Here is a 13,479-nt window from a genome sequence, read left to right as displayed (position 1 = left end):
CACCCCTGCTCCTTGAGGGGACAGAGCCTAAGAGGAGCGGCCACCCCTGCTTCGGGCCCCTCCTGGGTCTGCCTGTAAAACACTGAGCTCTCAGAATCTCTTGAAATCCAAAGTGAGAAAAAAAAGACAATTTAATGATAGTGAGTAACCGAAGGACAGCGTCTCCATGCACAGGGACGCTGAAACTCAGGGACAAGTGGCGATCTGAGGACCGGGGCCCAGGGGCTAGGGGCTGCCGCGTGGCCTCAGGGTCCTGTGGTCCCACCAGTGGCTCAGCAACTGCAGCCTGCGGGGCAGGGACGGGGTTGGTGGGGGGCAGCCTGGTTTCCTGAGGTGGGAGCGGGGGCCCGGGCAGAGTGAGCAGCCCTGCACTCTGCCCACCCTCGTCAACGCAAGAAGAGTACGGGGGGAGAAGCCGGAACACAACCAGGGACCCTGAGGACCTGTGGGCTGAGCGCCCAGCCCTCCCGGCAGGGCCGTCCCGAGGGCTGGGGGACCCGGTCGGGAGGCAGCTGCCGACGACCCAGCCCCCAGGGTCTGGAGCCGGGAGGGTGGTGCGTGGGCTGGGGTGGGGGGGCCCTGGCTGGCTGTGGTCCCCTCCCTTCCACCCTGAGACCACCGGAGCGGGGAGGCAGCGCCCTTCCTGGATCGCCCAGCTGAGCATGACATTTCAAAAGGTGGAGAGAAGGAAAGCTGCCCGGGGCTTTAAAGGGGGAGACGCGGAGGGCGGCACGCAGCTGGGACAGCGGCCGGGGCCGCGCCTAGCTGAGCATCTTGTGTCGGTCGAAGACGGCCTTCCGCTGCTCCTGCACCTGCAGCTTCCACCGCTGCTGCGCGCCCTCCACGCGCTCCAGGACCGTGTTCGCCCGGGACCCAAAGGCGGCGGCGGCTGCTGCAGAGCGCGCGTCCTGGGGGAAGGAGAGCAGGGGGTTTCAAACGCCTGACACGGAAGGGGTGCGGGCAGAGCGGCCCTCGAGTCCGGCCTCCCCGAGGGCCCTGCCAGCATGGGTCAACGGCTGCGGGGTGCGCGAGGGCTGCGGGAAGCAGGGCTCGGGCCAGGCCCAGCTGCACCCCAAGCATCCCTGACCCTCGAGGGGAGCACAGAGACAGCCTCAGGCCCGCCTGGTCAGCACAGGCTCAATCAGCTTGTCGTGTGAGGAAACGCACGCACGTGGCCCCGTGGCTGGGACCAGGCTGCAGGACACCCAGGCCGTGCTGGCCAGAGACAGCAGGGAGACCCCCGGGACTGCTCTGCGGGGCCGGGACCCCAGCCCACTCCTGGAAGGAGAGTGTCCGGCAGAGGCGGCGTTGGGGGCCCGCCCTGAGTGCCCTCCGGAGCCCCTCCGCCCACCCCAGCCCACCCCCACCGCCGCCCTCACGCTGTGGCTGTCGTCAAAAGCAGCGCGGTCCCCTAATTACCACCTCTCTGCCTCTGAGGCTCCAGGGCCCGCGCATTTCCTGCAGGACCCGAGCTGATCTTTCGGGGAATTAGAGCTGAGGGCCAGGCCCACAGCCCGGGGGATTTCCTCCCCAGCTCTGCCTGCCTCTCATCCCCTGCCACACATCTCTTAAGGGATTAGCACACCTCTCCAAGCCCAGAGCCGCCCAGTAAATGCAACTCTGCTGCTAATGCCCCGAGCTGGCACGGCTTCTGTCACCACGCAGCTGCCAGGCAGGGGGCGGGGGTGGAGAGTGGGGGTGAGGGGATAGCAGGCCGAGCACCAGCAGGAGGGGTGAGGCTGGTGGGCCAGCCCCAGGGGAGCCAGAGACGGGCACTGCCCCCTGAGCCCACGGTCCTGGACCCTGAGGAAGGCGCTCGGCCTGGCTGGGTGAGGACCGGGCCCACAGGGCCGAGTGGGCGGCGTCTCAGGACCCCTGGGTTCTGGGCCTGGGCCCCGAGGGGTACGCTCTCCACCCCCAGCCACTCAGCAGCTGCGTGTCCCTAACAAGCGACCTTACTTCCCCCAGCTCCAGCTTGATAAAGCCCGTCTTCTTCAACTCGACTAAACCGTCGGCAGGCATCACACGCACAGGGCGATCCAGCACGGATGCGTGCGCGCGCACACACACACACAGCCTCACAACCCTAACCGGCATCCGGTACGGCGGTTACACACCGGCCGCCGGAGCTGCAGCCCGCAGCTCGGTGTTCCTGCTCCCGGCAGTCCAGGGTGGGAGCACGGCCGTGGACTCAAACCCGCCTCTGCACCTGGGCTCTGACGGGGAGCACAGCGCCGAGCCCCACCGTCCTCTGACCCTGCTCCCCACCGCGGACGGCGCTGCAGGATGTCTTCTCAGAGACAGTGAGCATGGTGGTTAGCAGCCCCTGGCAGATTGCAAGTGCTCAATTCACAGCAGGAACTGTCAGCGTGAGGCCCACTCTGGGAGCCCCCAGGCAGGGGCCGGGGACAGCCACCTCTCAGGTCCCTCCTTCCGGGCTCAGGACCAGGCTCTGTGTGCACGTATAGATGAGGGGCTGCTGAAGGCCACCATGAGAGGCGGTGGGCCCCCCGGGACCGAGCCACACCGGCTCCGGGGACCCAGGGACCCTCACCCTGCTCGCCCGCCCATCCCCGCATCCCTTCTGGGAGCCAGGGCAGGCCATCCCCAAGCCAGGTGCTCCCCTGTCCCGTCCTTGGGGGGCAGAGGGAGCCAAGAGCGGGGCATTAAGCCAGCACATCCCCGCAAGACCGCGGTTTCTCCTTCACGTTAAGTCTTGATAAACAGCTCCTCAGCGGGAGAGCTGCAGCTGAACAGCTCTGCACTTCCGTTGCTAACAGTCCGATAGTGGGAATTAGAGACACCACACCTGTCCTAGAGATGCCCAGAGCAGGACAGATGGACTTGTGCTACCACGCCAGAGCTGGGCATCTGAGCACTGAGGACGCGAGGGGAGCCCCACTGACCAGGAGGAAAGCGGGCGGCAGGACGGGCATCCCGGGTGCCCGACGCACCGTGGCGCGTTACCTGCACCCTCCCCAGGCTCGGAGACCGACCCGTCCGCGGCTCTGGAGGCCAAGTACCTGCTGCCCAAGGTCACAGCAGACTTGAACCCGTGCGTCCTGAGCCCCGCACTCAAGCCCTCGGGCTGGCCTCCCTGGCCCCGGGTCTCTGGCCTCGCTGTGCCGGGTGACCACCCGCAGCCAGGCCTCCCCTCCAGCAGTCAGGGTGCTGCTTCGTGTTGGGGCCCCACCACCCAACACAGTGGGTTGGGTCTCCTTCTCAAGGCTGCATAGACGCCAATAGAGTCGCCCACACGGCACTGCAGCAGCTACGCTGGGACAGGAGCTCAGACTTGCAGGACTGACCGGGTTAAACCCCAGGACGGCCTGTGCAGAGCAGGCTCCACCCGTGACCACAACCCCAGCACTGCATCCCCAGCGGCCAGGCCGTGAGGTGCTGACAGCCCACTGGCCCTGCCCTGGCAACGCTGGGCTCAGCAGGCCAGCACCCTGCCTGTCTCGAGCTCCCCTCCGCCCAGCAGAGGGCTGCTCAGAGGCCGGGGTCCCCAGCTGTCAGCATGGTCATGTCCTCCACAAGCCCCTCTCCCTCCCCCGTGCGGGCTGCGATCTCAGGGGACCCTCAGAGCTCAGGCCCACGCTGCGAAGTGCAGAAACCCTCCCTCCTGTCTTCAAAGGGGCCCAAACTGCACATGTGACGCGGCCCTGTTTGCCATCTCTGCCCAGCAAACAGGATGGCTTCCTCCTTTCAAAGGGCGTCTGAGCCCAGGGATTACTGCCGATGCCGCTGGAATCCCAGGGAGGCAGCGCCCCGCGCCGGGCCCACCGAGGCTCGCCGGCGCCTTCAAAGGCAGCGAGGCTTTCATCTCCTGCAGGCAGTGGGCAAGGCCTCCCCTTCCTGCTCATCCTTGAGCCCCAGGGCAGGAGCTCCCGGCTACAGGAATGGGGCACCCAACCAAGGGGCACCCATCCTGGGATGTGATGGACCCGCCCATCTCACCTTTGACCTCTGACTCCCAGAGTGGGGGCGGGTAGCCTTCGCCCCAAGGTCACTGAGTTGCTCAGACCTAGGGCTTTTCTTCCTCTTGGGATGAAGGCTGGCTCCCAGCGTCAGGGGGACCCCATCCTTGCAAGGGGCGTGCTCTTCAGACCCCAGTCACCCGGACACACAGCCTGAGCCTGGCAGGCCCTCCTCCCTGAGCCTACGTGCAATGTACAGCGGGCGACACCCCCGTACCCACTCACTCAGCCCCAGCGCCCTCAGCACTCGAGCACCCCGCCCCGGAGCCCCACTGCCAGGAAGCCCTCGCCCACTGACACCCAGAGAAAAGGAGGTCCCCACCTCCTGCCTGTCAGGAGCCCCCCAGGCACCCAGCCCCCCCATGCCCATCTCCTAACATCCATCCTGCAACCCCACTGGGCTCAGCCTGAGGTCTGTGCACCCACACGGGCACCTGCAGCACCCGGGCCCAGTGGGAGGAAGAGAAAGGGGACAGGAGGGCCGGGGCACCGGGACAGGGCACACAGAGCCGCGCGGGCCGCCCGCCCCTGGGGCCCTGCAGCCCTGAGGCACGCATTCCGGGAGGCAGCGGGGTGTGTAATCATCGCCCATCTCTCAGCCGCTCCCCGGCCAGGACTGCAATTACTGCCTCCCCCTAATCGCCCGGTGCTCAGCCGCGGGCTCCTCCCCCGCAGAGCTGCTATTACCGCACGTTAATCACCAGGTAGGTGCTCAAGGCTTCCTCCTGGACACGGACCACCCAACTGCCAGCTCCGCCACCTCCCGGCCCGGCTCCACCTTGCTAAGCACGTGTCAGCAGGAGGCCGGGGGCGCGCACCCTGGAGGGGCCAGGAGGCCCAAGGACCCGCCAGGGCCCCACCCAGCCAGGACCTCACCCTGCCGGGACCTCACCCTGAGGTCCCAGCCCCAGACCTCTTGGGTGGGGACCTGCCCTTCCCTGCTCCGGGCACACACTGCACGGGACGCTCTCAAGGGGGCCAGGCCGGTGGCGGGGCAGCCTAAGCCTGGTGCCCCGAGTGACCACTCACCCCCTCACCAGAGCCCCACCGCCCCGGCTCACCCCGTCTCTGCAAGAGGAGGCTCTCCGACCTGGCACTAACCTCCCGGCTCTGGTCCTTCTGCCCTGGTTTTACGTAAACCAGGCTGAGGCCGAGCTCCGTGCAACACCCGGAGGAAGGCTCTCACGCATCTTCTTCAGCCTGGGCTTGCTTTTCTTTCACGCTAAACAACTTTCCCCGGACTCAGTGAGACCCTCTACCACCAGATGGCCCTGGTACAGCTCCCTAGGGATGCATGGCCCAGTCCCTGCCCCGCCCCCGCCCCATGAACGCAAGAGCGTCTCCTGAAGCAGCGGGCAGCCTGTGGCAGCCCGACCCCAGGGCCTGAGGCGTCCTGAGCTCCGCCCCCTGCAGGCGCTGGGGCTCCTCCCTCACCCGTCTCGGGCACAGGTGTGACCGTGCAGGCCCGAGGGGCGTGCCCCAGGGGCACGGGCCAGGAGCCCCCGGCATCGTCAGCGCCCTGCGCCCGGCATGCCCTGCCCTCACGCCCACAAAGAGCTGCCAGGCCTCCTCTGTCCCCCTGGGCTCTGCTGACTCTCCAGGCGCCCGCTCCAGGCCCACTGTCAGCCGGACACTAGGCCTGAGCGCCCACGTGTCGGCGGGCTCACTGCCCCTCTGCCAGTGCGCTGAGGCTGCCTGACGCCAGGTCAGTGGAGCTCAGGGCGGCCCCGCTGCGCCTGGGAGGGCAAAGGGCAGCCCTCCCTGAGGAAACACTGCAGAAGGGAGAACGCTGAGTGGAGAAGAGTGAACGGGGCCCGGAGGCTGCGGGGGGCAGGGGGCCGGCAGGGCCCGTACCTCACTCTCCTCCTCGCTGTGCAGCCGCTCGGTGTAGGCGTCCGGCTTCCGGATCAGAGGGTCCACCAGCATCAGGAAGGCCATGTAGAGCAGGAGGGCGCCCACCACCGACAGGTAGATGACGATGATGACCTGTGCACAGGAGAGACCCAGCCGCCCCGTGGACTGCGGGCCGTGTGGCCTCCACTGGTGCCTGCAGACGGGCCCGGAGACCTCGGATGTGGAGAGACGATGCATCCCACCTTCACTGACCACGCCCTCGATGGAGGGGACCCCACGAGAACCGCCCGTCCTCTGGCAGCACCAAGGTGACAGACGATGAGGACTCAGCAGTGCTGCCAAATTCTTGAGGGCTCTTTCCTGACACTATTATTTCCAGACGCTTCACAGCACACGCAGAAATACGCTTCAAGGCTGGCTGGACCAGGAGACGCTTATGCTGGAAACCAGCAAGCACAGCCTGGCTCACCACGGTAGGGGTGGAGTGGGAGGAGACAGCCTGCCTGGAGCAGAGGCAGGGGCCAGGGACCAGGCCTCTCCCAGCCTCCCACCAGCTCTGCTGAGTTCACCCAGTGATCCACCGGAACAGGGTTCAGGGGCATCAAAGGGGGCGTCTGGGACCCGTCCTGCCAGGCCTGCAGCTTTGGTGTTGCTCTGGAAGTTTAACCAGACTGGGGGCTCCGGAGGGCAGCTACCTCCTCTCCCAGTATGGTGCATGGTGCCCGGGGCACAACGGGAACCCTGAAAGTGTCTGCTGAACAAATGGCAGGAGGGAAGGAGAAAAGGGAAAAGTAGGGGGAGGAGTCTCCAGCCCCTCTCCCGGGTCCCCCCTGCAACTACAATGGTGTCAGAGGGGAGAGCCGCTCCGAAAGGGGATGGGGATGAGGATCCAGAAGGAAGCGAGAAGCTGGGAGGTCAGGGCACAGCTGTGCAGGGGCGGGGCCACAGCTGTGGAGGGGCAGGGGCCTGTGCTGGTGGGTGGGGCTGCTCGGTGGGCGGGGCAGGCCAGGCACCTTGATGGTGGTGGTGCTCCGCTCCTCGTACTTGCACTCGCACAGCAGGCAGTAGGCCTCCACGTCGTGGCCGGGCACTGGCATGGGCTCCACCACGTGCAGGCAGTTGCTGCAACAGACAGAGGGCTGTGGGGGGCCAGGCGCAGCGTGGGAGGGAGGGTTCCCCAGGGAGGACAGGGTCTTTGATGGGTTGGGGTGGGCAGACCCCTTTCCCAACCCACAGCCTCAGGGCCCTTGCCCTCTGTGACTCACCGGGTGAAGGTCCCACTGGCATAAACTCCACCGCCCCCCACCTCCAGTCCCGAGGGTCCAAGATCTGTCCCTGCCGCAGACAGTGCCTCCACTAGCCCCTCCTCTGGCCAGGTCAGACCAGGAGCCACAACTGACCCATGAATTCACCAAACTGCCCACCAGTGACTTGGCCTCCTTCCAGGTCTCTGAACCCCACTTCCCTACCCCCTCCCACTGCTGTCTCAGCCGGGGGCCCTGCCGACCATGACCATGCCCCAGGCCTGACCCTGACCATGTCCTGGCCTGACCCTTCCGGGGAGCTGCAGGGGTACTGCCAGATGACCCTCTAGGCCCTTCCAGCTCTGACTTGAATCCTTGAAATCAATCAGCCTGTCCTGAGCTGCCCAGGGCCCCTTAGGCTGGGGCTGGGTTTCTGGCAGAGGCACCAACAGTGTGGGATGGCATGTCCTCCACTGCCTCTGTCCCCTCAAAAGTCCAGTATGTGGTGTGATTTTACGTAAACCCCTGATGACTCCAGTTCTCACGCTGGGCATGTGGCTCCCTACTCTAACTCAACGCAGCACCGAGGGAGGGGCCGACAGACGGACAGGGTCAGGCCCACTCCCGGCACTGGGTCATCACCCCTGGGACCTCTCATCTCAGAGGCCAGCCTCCCGAGGTCCGACTCCTCCCTGGGTCTGGGAGGTCACTCTGGCAGGTCAGTAGGATTTATGGGTTCCCCACAAGGGATGTGTTCTCCCCCAGAGAACTGGTGAAACCGTGACATGTCCCTTTAGGGGGAACAGTTACGACACCTTAGGGGAGAGGGTCACAGAGGGGCAAGCTGGCTGAAGGCTCTTTCCTGCAGCTGATGTGCGTAACTCCTCTGGGGCTCGGAGTCCTCACAGACAGAGCAGGCTGAACTATGCTCCCTGGGGCACCCTGGGCCCTCCTGCCGGAGGCTGGAGGGAGGGCAGTCCTGACTGCTTCACAGTGTTTCCAAAACAGACTTGTTTGAAAAAAGGTTCTCTTTTTAGAAATATGCAAGACTCGCCCTAGCCAGCTTCTCAGGTGATTTGCTTCTCCGGGACTGCCCTACCCTCAGGGTGAAGGTTTCGGGGTCTCTGCCCCTTGCAGGGACAGGAACCCCCACAAGATGGCAGAGCGCCGGCAACACAGGAACAGACCTGCACAGCGCAGACGCCCAGGCTTCACCTGCTCAACCAGGGGAGCGCACAGGCGTCCTCCCGCGGCGGAGGGGCCCGTGGGAGGCCTGAGGACACGGCTGGGCTCCTCTGGCCCTGGCACCAGGGTCGAGGATCCCAGGGCCAGGCCCCACTCCTCCTGAAGGGACTCCAGGCAACCTGCGATGCCTCCCCTCATGACAGCCCACGGCCAGGGTCACGGGGTCCCAGAACCCTGGGGTCTAATGTCCCAGCATGTTTCCACCCACCAGCCTTCATGGAACTGGAGCCCCCTAACACTGACTTCTCAGGAAGATGAACCGCAGCCCGAGAGGTCCAGGTAGGACCCTGTCCTCCAGGGGAATTTACGTTTTCAAGCCTTACTCTCACCCCAGGGCCTGAGGGGTGTAGCCTTATTATCTGGAGTCAGACTGGGACAGTCTATCCATTTATTCCTGATGTCATTTGAATGAAAACCACAAGATACAAAGGGACTTCCCTGGTGGCTCAGACAAAGAAGAATCTGCCTACAATGCAAGATACTCGGGTTTGATCCCTGGGTTGGGAAGATTCCCTGGGGAAGAAAATGACGACTCACTCCAGTATTCTTGCCCGGAGAATCCCATGCACAGAAGAGCCTAGTGGGCTGTCGCCCATGGGGTCACAGAGTTGGACACGACTTAGTGACTTAACAGTAATGACAACCCACAGAAAGCATCGACTCTCCCTGGTCTGTCAGAAGGCTGGCCCACCACACTGGCAGTGCCCACATCATCTCTGCTCTTTGCTCTTAACAAACACTCCTTTCTACAAGACTCTGTGTCTGGAAATTCTTCTCTAACTGCCACAACATACATTACTATCAGCCAACATTTATACAGCACTCACCACGTGCCAGGGACTGCTCTAAGTGCTATACTCGACACGCACCGCACAAGCATGCGTACACCCACACACACTCTTCAATACTCAAAATACTGCCACCACTTCACAGATGAGGAAACGGAATAAACCAGGGATTAAGTAACCAGTTTCCCAATGAACAAGGGGCAGAGCTGTGTTTGAAGGAGGGCAGGCTGGACCTAGGGTCTGCATCTGACCAGAATGGTTCTCAGAAGATCACACACTCTGAGGACTCAGGATGGGCGGGATGGTCACACCCCCACATGCTCTCTGGGCCACGGCTGTGTCACAGCTGCTGTGCCCCACCCCCCCGCAGTCACTGAATCCCAGTCTTTTGCGGTGGGGGGGCGGGGGGAATCAACTGTCCAGCGTGGTGACTACAGTTAACAACACTGTATTATATACACAGGAGAGCTGCTAAGAGAGTAGATCCTAAACCATCTACCACCCCCCAGCCCCGGACAGTAACCCTGCGAGGCAACGGAGGTGTTATCTAACCTCACTCCACAATACGTGTGTATCAAGTCCCCATCCATCGAAACCTCACACAACGCTGTATGTCTGATTTATCTCAGTAAAGCTGGGAACAACAAGAAGAACCCAAAAATCTCAAGGGAGGGGGTGCTGGTACTCTTCATTCTCTCAAAGCGCCTTGGGGGTCCTGGGCCGCCCCCCATGTGAGCGTACCCCATCCCAGGCCCCTGTGCTCAGAGCCCTCAGGATGAGGCGCCCCAGCTCCTGACACAGCCTGGATGAGGCTCCTCACAGCACACTGAAATCTGGTCCCCCGGCGCTCGCCTCACCAGCCCAGTCCTGACGCGGCACACGGAGCCCCCCAGAGTACACCACCACCCCCCGCCCTTTCAGACACCTGTGCCCCCAAGGCCTCTCCTTTCAACTAAGTTCCTTAAACCACTCTTCCCAGGACAGCATGTTGAAACTTCCCTTCAACAAGCAGGCCTCCTTTCTCTGAATGAATGCTTATTTCCCTCTTTTTTGAAGTGAGGCATCCAGAAGTGGATTCAAGACTCCAGGAGCAGAATGGACATGCTCTCTGAGCGTCAGTCTCTGCAGTTATAGTGGGAGCACTGCCTCACAAGGCGGTTATGACACCGGCACCAAAGAACACAGCTAACAGAGCGTCAAGAAAACTCCCACCGTATGTGACCCTAAAACCTCTCTCTCCCAACATGTTACCATTCTGCAGGCGTGAACAACCAAATCAAAGCAAGACCCACTCCTCGGACCAGGAACCCCTCAGCTAGAATTAAAGACATCTGGATCTTATTTCCAATCAAATGTGTGACCAGGGACAAAATATTCTTTTGTAAGGCTCTCCATGGAAATGGGGTGGCGAGCTTATCCTCTGGGGGTCCACAAGGCCCAGTCGGCACCCACAACCTCAAGGGCCAGCCTGGGCAACGCCTTACCAGTCCTTCTGTGACACATTCTGGTTGTAAATGTGCCCGCTGATGTTCCTGTACGGCGGACAGATGCATTTACAACGGATATCTTCAGAACTCTGTAAGAGAATTCGCGGGTCAGATGGGCAGGGCCGCTGGCTTCAAGTTCTAGCAAGACTCTCAACCTTCAGTTCCCTCTTCCATAAAGTGACCGCATGAACGCTCCTGACCTTCTCCCAGGCCCAAGTTCAGCAGGAGTGACATCCGGAGGAAGGCTGCTACACCACAGGGTCCTCAAGAAACTGTCTGGGGCTGCAAAGGGTACTCACGGCTTCAGGGAGGGGCAAGCAAGGCGGCAGCCCTTGCCCTGGGCCTCACGCCTGTGTGTACCGGGTCCAGCAGGCTTAGTGGCCCGCCTCTTCTCCCCACCCCTCCAACGTCTTAGGTAAGGATCAGGGAAGGGGAAGGCTGGGGTGGACCCCAGGAAGCGGACGTGTCCGTGGAAACACTAGCAAACCCTCTGGAAGTTCTCCCACTCTGGAACAGGTCAGAGACAACAACACAGAATTTTCATTCCAGTTAGGAATTGCCCAGAGGAACTGGAAGCAAACCACAGACTCAAGATTAAAAGCCTCAGTGATTTTCACAATCTCAAATTCCAGAGACCTACTCAAACCCAGCTCTGGGCCATTACCCCTAAGAATGAAAGAGATCTCCAATCCCTGCTCAGAGGTGGGGCCTCTCCACCCAGAAACCTGCCTCTGCACAAACCTCACGCTGCTTACGTTACACCCGCTCCTTAGGCGACTGGAAGCTCCCCGTACAGCGGTGCTAATGGTACCAGCCCAAAGGCGTCCAAGAGCAAAGGAAGGTACGGAGCCCCTAGACGGCTGGCCCAAGCACAGGACCCTGGCTGGAACTCCACCTTGCGCGTTTCAGATCCAGACGTGGGCCTCGCAGACCACCCCGCCCCAGGGGCCTGCGGCCTAGGCCCGAGAGAGCACGCCCCCGCCCCGTCACGGCCCGCAGGGCACCGAGGGGCCGGGCTGGGGCAGTAGCCCCTCCGCCCTCCTCCGAGACGCCGGGGCGCGGGCAAGATTGGCTGTGCATGGGCGCCGCACCTTGTTGGCTTGGGCTGGGGGAACCAGCAGACTTCCGACCACGGCCACCACACACAGGAGCTTCATGCTTCTCGGGCCTTCACGGGGCCGGCAAGATCCCCCACCTGGAAAAGAAATACGCAGGCGGGGAAGGGGCGGATGAACACACGGCACCCTCGGCCCCGGAGTAAACCGGCCTGCTCCGGCACGGGAAGAGGGCGGGGGCTGGGCCCGGGGTCCTAGGCCTGCCAAGCCCGGCCGCTCAGGCGCTTCCCTCTCGCCCGGGCCTCGGTCTCCCACTGCCCACTGGGCGGGCTCAGCGGCGGGGCCTCCTGGGCGGGAGGGAGGGCCTCGGGTCTCCGGGACGAGGCCGGCGGGCGACCCCTGCCTCGCGTCTCCCCGCCTTCCCCCATCGCCGCCCGCGGCTCCTCCCCCAGGGCGGAGGAGACCCTAGGGCGCTGAGTCTCCGAGCCCCGATCCCACGACCCGGCCGCGGATCCGGGACCCCAGGACCCCCGCGCCCCCTCCCCCAACGCGCCCCTGCTAACCTGCAAGCCCCGCCGCGGCGGCACAAGACCCGGCTGGCCCCGCCCCCACTCTTCTATTGGCTGCCGGGGCGACCGCTCAACGCTACCTGGCTGTCTCCAAGGCAACAAGGCCCGCCTCCGCCGGAGCGCCGAGGCTCCGCGCAAGGGAGAGGGAGGCATTTCTCAACCTGACCAAACAGGAAAAGGGAGCGTCGGCCAAGCGAACGAGCAGAGGGAGGGGACTGGCCTCCTTGCAGCAGCAGAATTCCACCGCCGAGGTCGCCCCCTTGCAGTATTTAAAAGCCGGGGTTCTGGAGAGGACCTGGGCTGTCCAGTCTTGCCGATTTATAGACAAAGGACTTGATAAACAACGACAACAATAAAAGCAGATTCAAGGGCTGTCTCCGCAATGACAATCCGGAAATGTTATTTGAGTCGCATCTTTGCTGCAGAGGCGGCCCACCCCTTCCTTCTCCCATAGGAGGAGGGACCAGGGCGGCAAGGCGGGGCTGGACCCGTGAAGGGTGCGCCCCCGCAGCTCCCAGCCTTGTCCCCTGCCCTGTGCGGGTTCTGGACCCCGCAGGCGGGGGCAGGGTGTGCGGGAGGCGAGGGTGGGAGGTGGACTTCTGGGCCGCTGAGGGGCAGGGTTGAGCTCGGTCCAGCAGCAAAGGAAAGAGAGGACTTCTCCCAGTCTGGGACGCCGCCCCCGGTGTAGACGCCTGGGCTTTGGCCCTGCTCTGCCACTAAGTGGTGGTGTGAACCTGGAAGACACTCCCCGCCTCAGCTTCCTTGTCTGTGAAATGCTTTGTTTGGATGCAAAGACCCTTTCAGGCCCTGTATTGGGATTCCGGAGTTGAGGGGCGGGGGTGCTTATGTGGCCTGCATGGGGCCAGCTGGGTCCAGGCGGCCTGAGGTGGTCCGCCCCAGCCTGCTGCGGGCACTGTGGACAGGGTGGGCGCTTCCTGTGGGGGTCGTTGGGCTTGTGTTGGTTCCTCCTGCTGATCGGTGTCCCTCCCTGTATCCTCAGCACCTGCAGGGTCCCTGTGTCCGGGATTGGGTAGAATTTTAAGTCCTCCCAGCAGGAGGACCTGGGGAGGCACCCGATCCTAGTTCTTCCCTTCCTAGTTACGGGAATTTGGGTGTTTGGCTTATCCTTTAGGGAGCCTCTGTGTCCACATCCATTAAATGTGCATAAAGTGACCTACTTTCACAGTATAATGCGTCTACCTGTGCAAAGCACTTGGAACAGTGGGGGCTCTCTCAATGGAGACCTCAGCTCATTCT

General features: G+C 63.1%; 1 protein-coding gene across 8 annotated transcripts; it reads right to left on the bottom strand.

Moving 5' to 3' along the window:
• Positions 1–113: 113 nt before the first annotated feature.
• On the bottom strand, positions 114–12,665 carry TMEM9 (transmembrane protein 9). 8 transcript variants are annotated; one of them, XR_015142929.1, is made up of 6 exons: positions 12,303–12,605; positions 11,690–11,793; positions 10,596–10,687; positions 6,848–6,956; positions 5,835–6,585; positions 114–908 (listed from the first exon to the last, which is right to left on the bottom strand). XR_015142929.1 is itself a non-coding variant. In XM_086343099.1 (6 exons), exons 1-6 carry the CDS (start codon positions 12,373–12,375, stop codon positions 762–764), a joined length of 657 nt encoding a protein of 218 aa, XP_086199225.1. In that variant the 5' UTR covers positions 12,376–12,665; the 3' UTR covers positions 114–761. The 8 variants fall into 8 exon arrangements, 6 of the variants coding, with proteins under 6 accessions (XP_086199225.1, XP_086199224.1, XP_086199226.1 ...); XR_015142930.1 differs by lacking the exon at positions 12,303–12,605 and adding an exon at positions 12,217–12,271; XM_086343099.1 differs by having other exon boundaries at positions 5,835–5,966; positions 12,303–12,665.
• Between the last annotated feature and the right edge of the window lie 814 nt (positions 12,666–13,479).

Source organism: Bos grunniens, chromosome 16 (genome assembly GCF_055505025.1).
Source record: "Bos grunniens cultivar Pamir isolate PY7600 chromosome 16, Bosgru_T2T1.0, whole genome shotgun sequence".
Taxonomy (NCBI): Eukaryota; Metazoa; Chordata; class Mammalia; order Artiodactyla; family Bovidae; genus Bos; species Bos grunniens.
Note: the sequence above shows the minus strand (reverse complement) of the source record. Positions and strands in the feature narration are given on the sequence as shown.

Excerpts from the sequence above, each read along its gene's own strand:
- TMEM9 (XM_086343098.1), bottom strand. The coding sequence starts at position 12,375 with ATGCCTCCCTCTCCCTTGCGCGGAGCCTCGGCGCTCCGGCGGAGGCGG. Across the intron at positions 11,794-12,302 it reads GTTGCCTTGGAGACAGCCAG|GTGGGGGATCTTGCCGGCCC; the intron begins GTAGCGTTGAGC and ends TTTCTTTTCCAG. Across the intron at positions 10,688-11,689 it reads CCCCAGCCCAAGCCAACAAG|AGTTCTGAAGATATCCGTTG; the intron begins GTGCGGCGCCCA and ends ATTCTCTTACAG.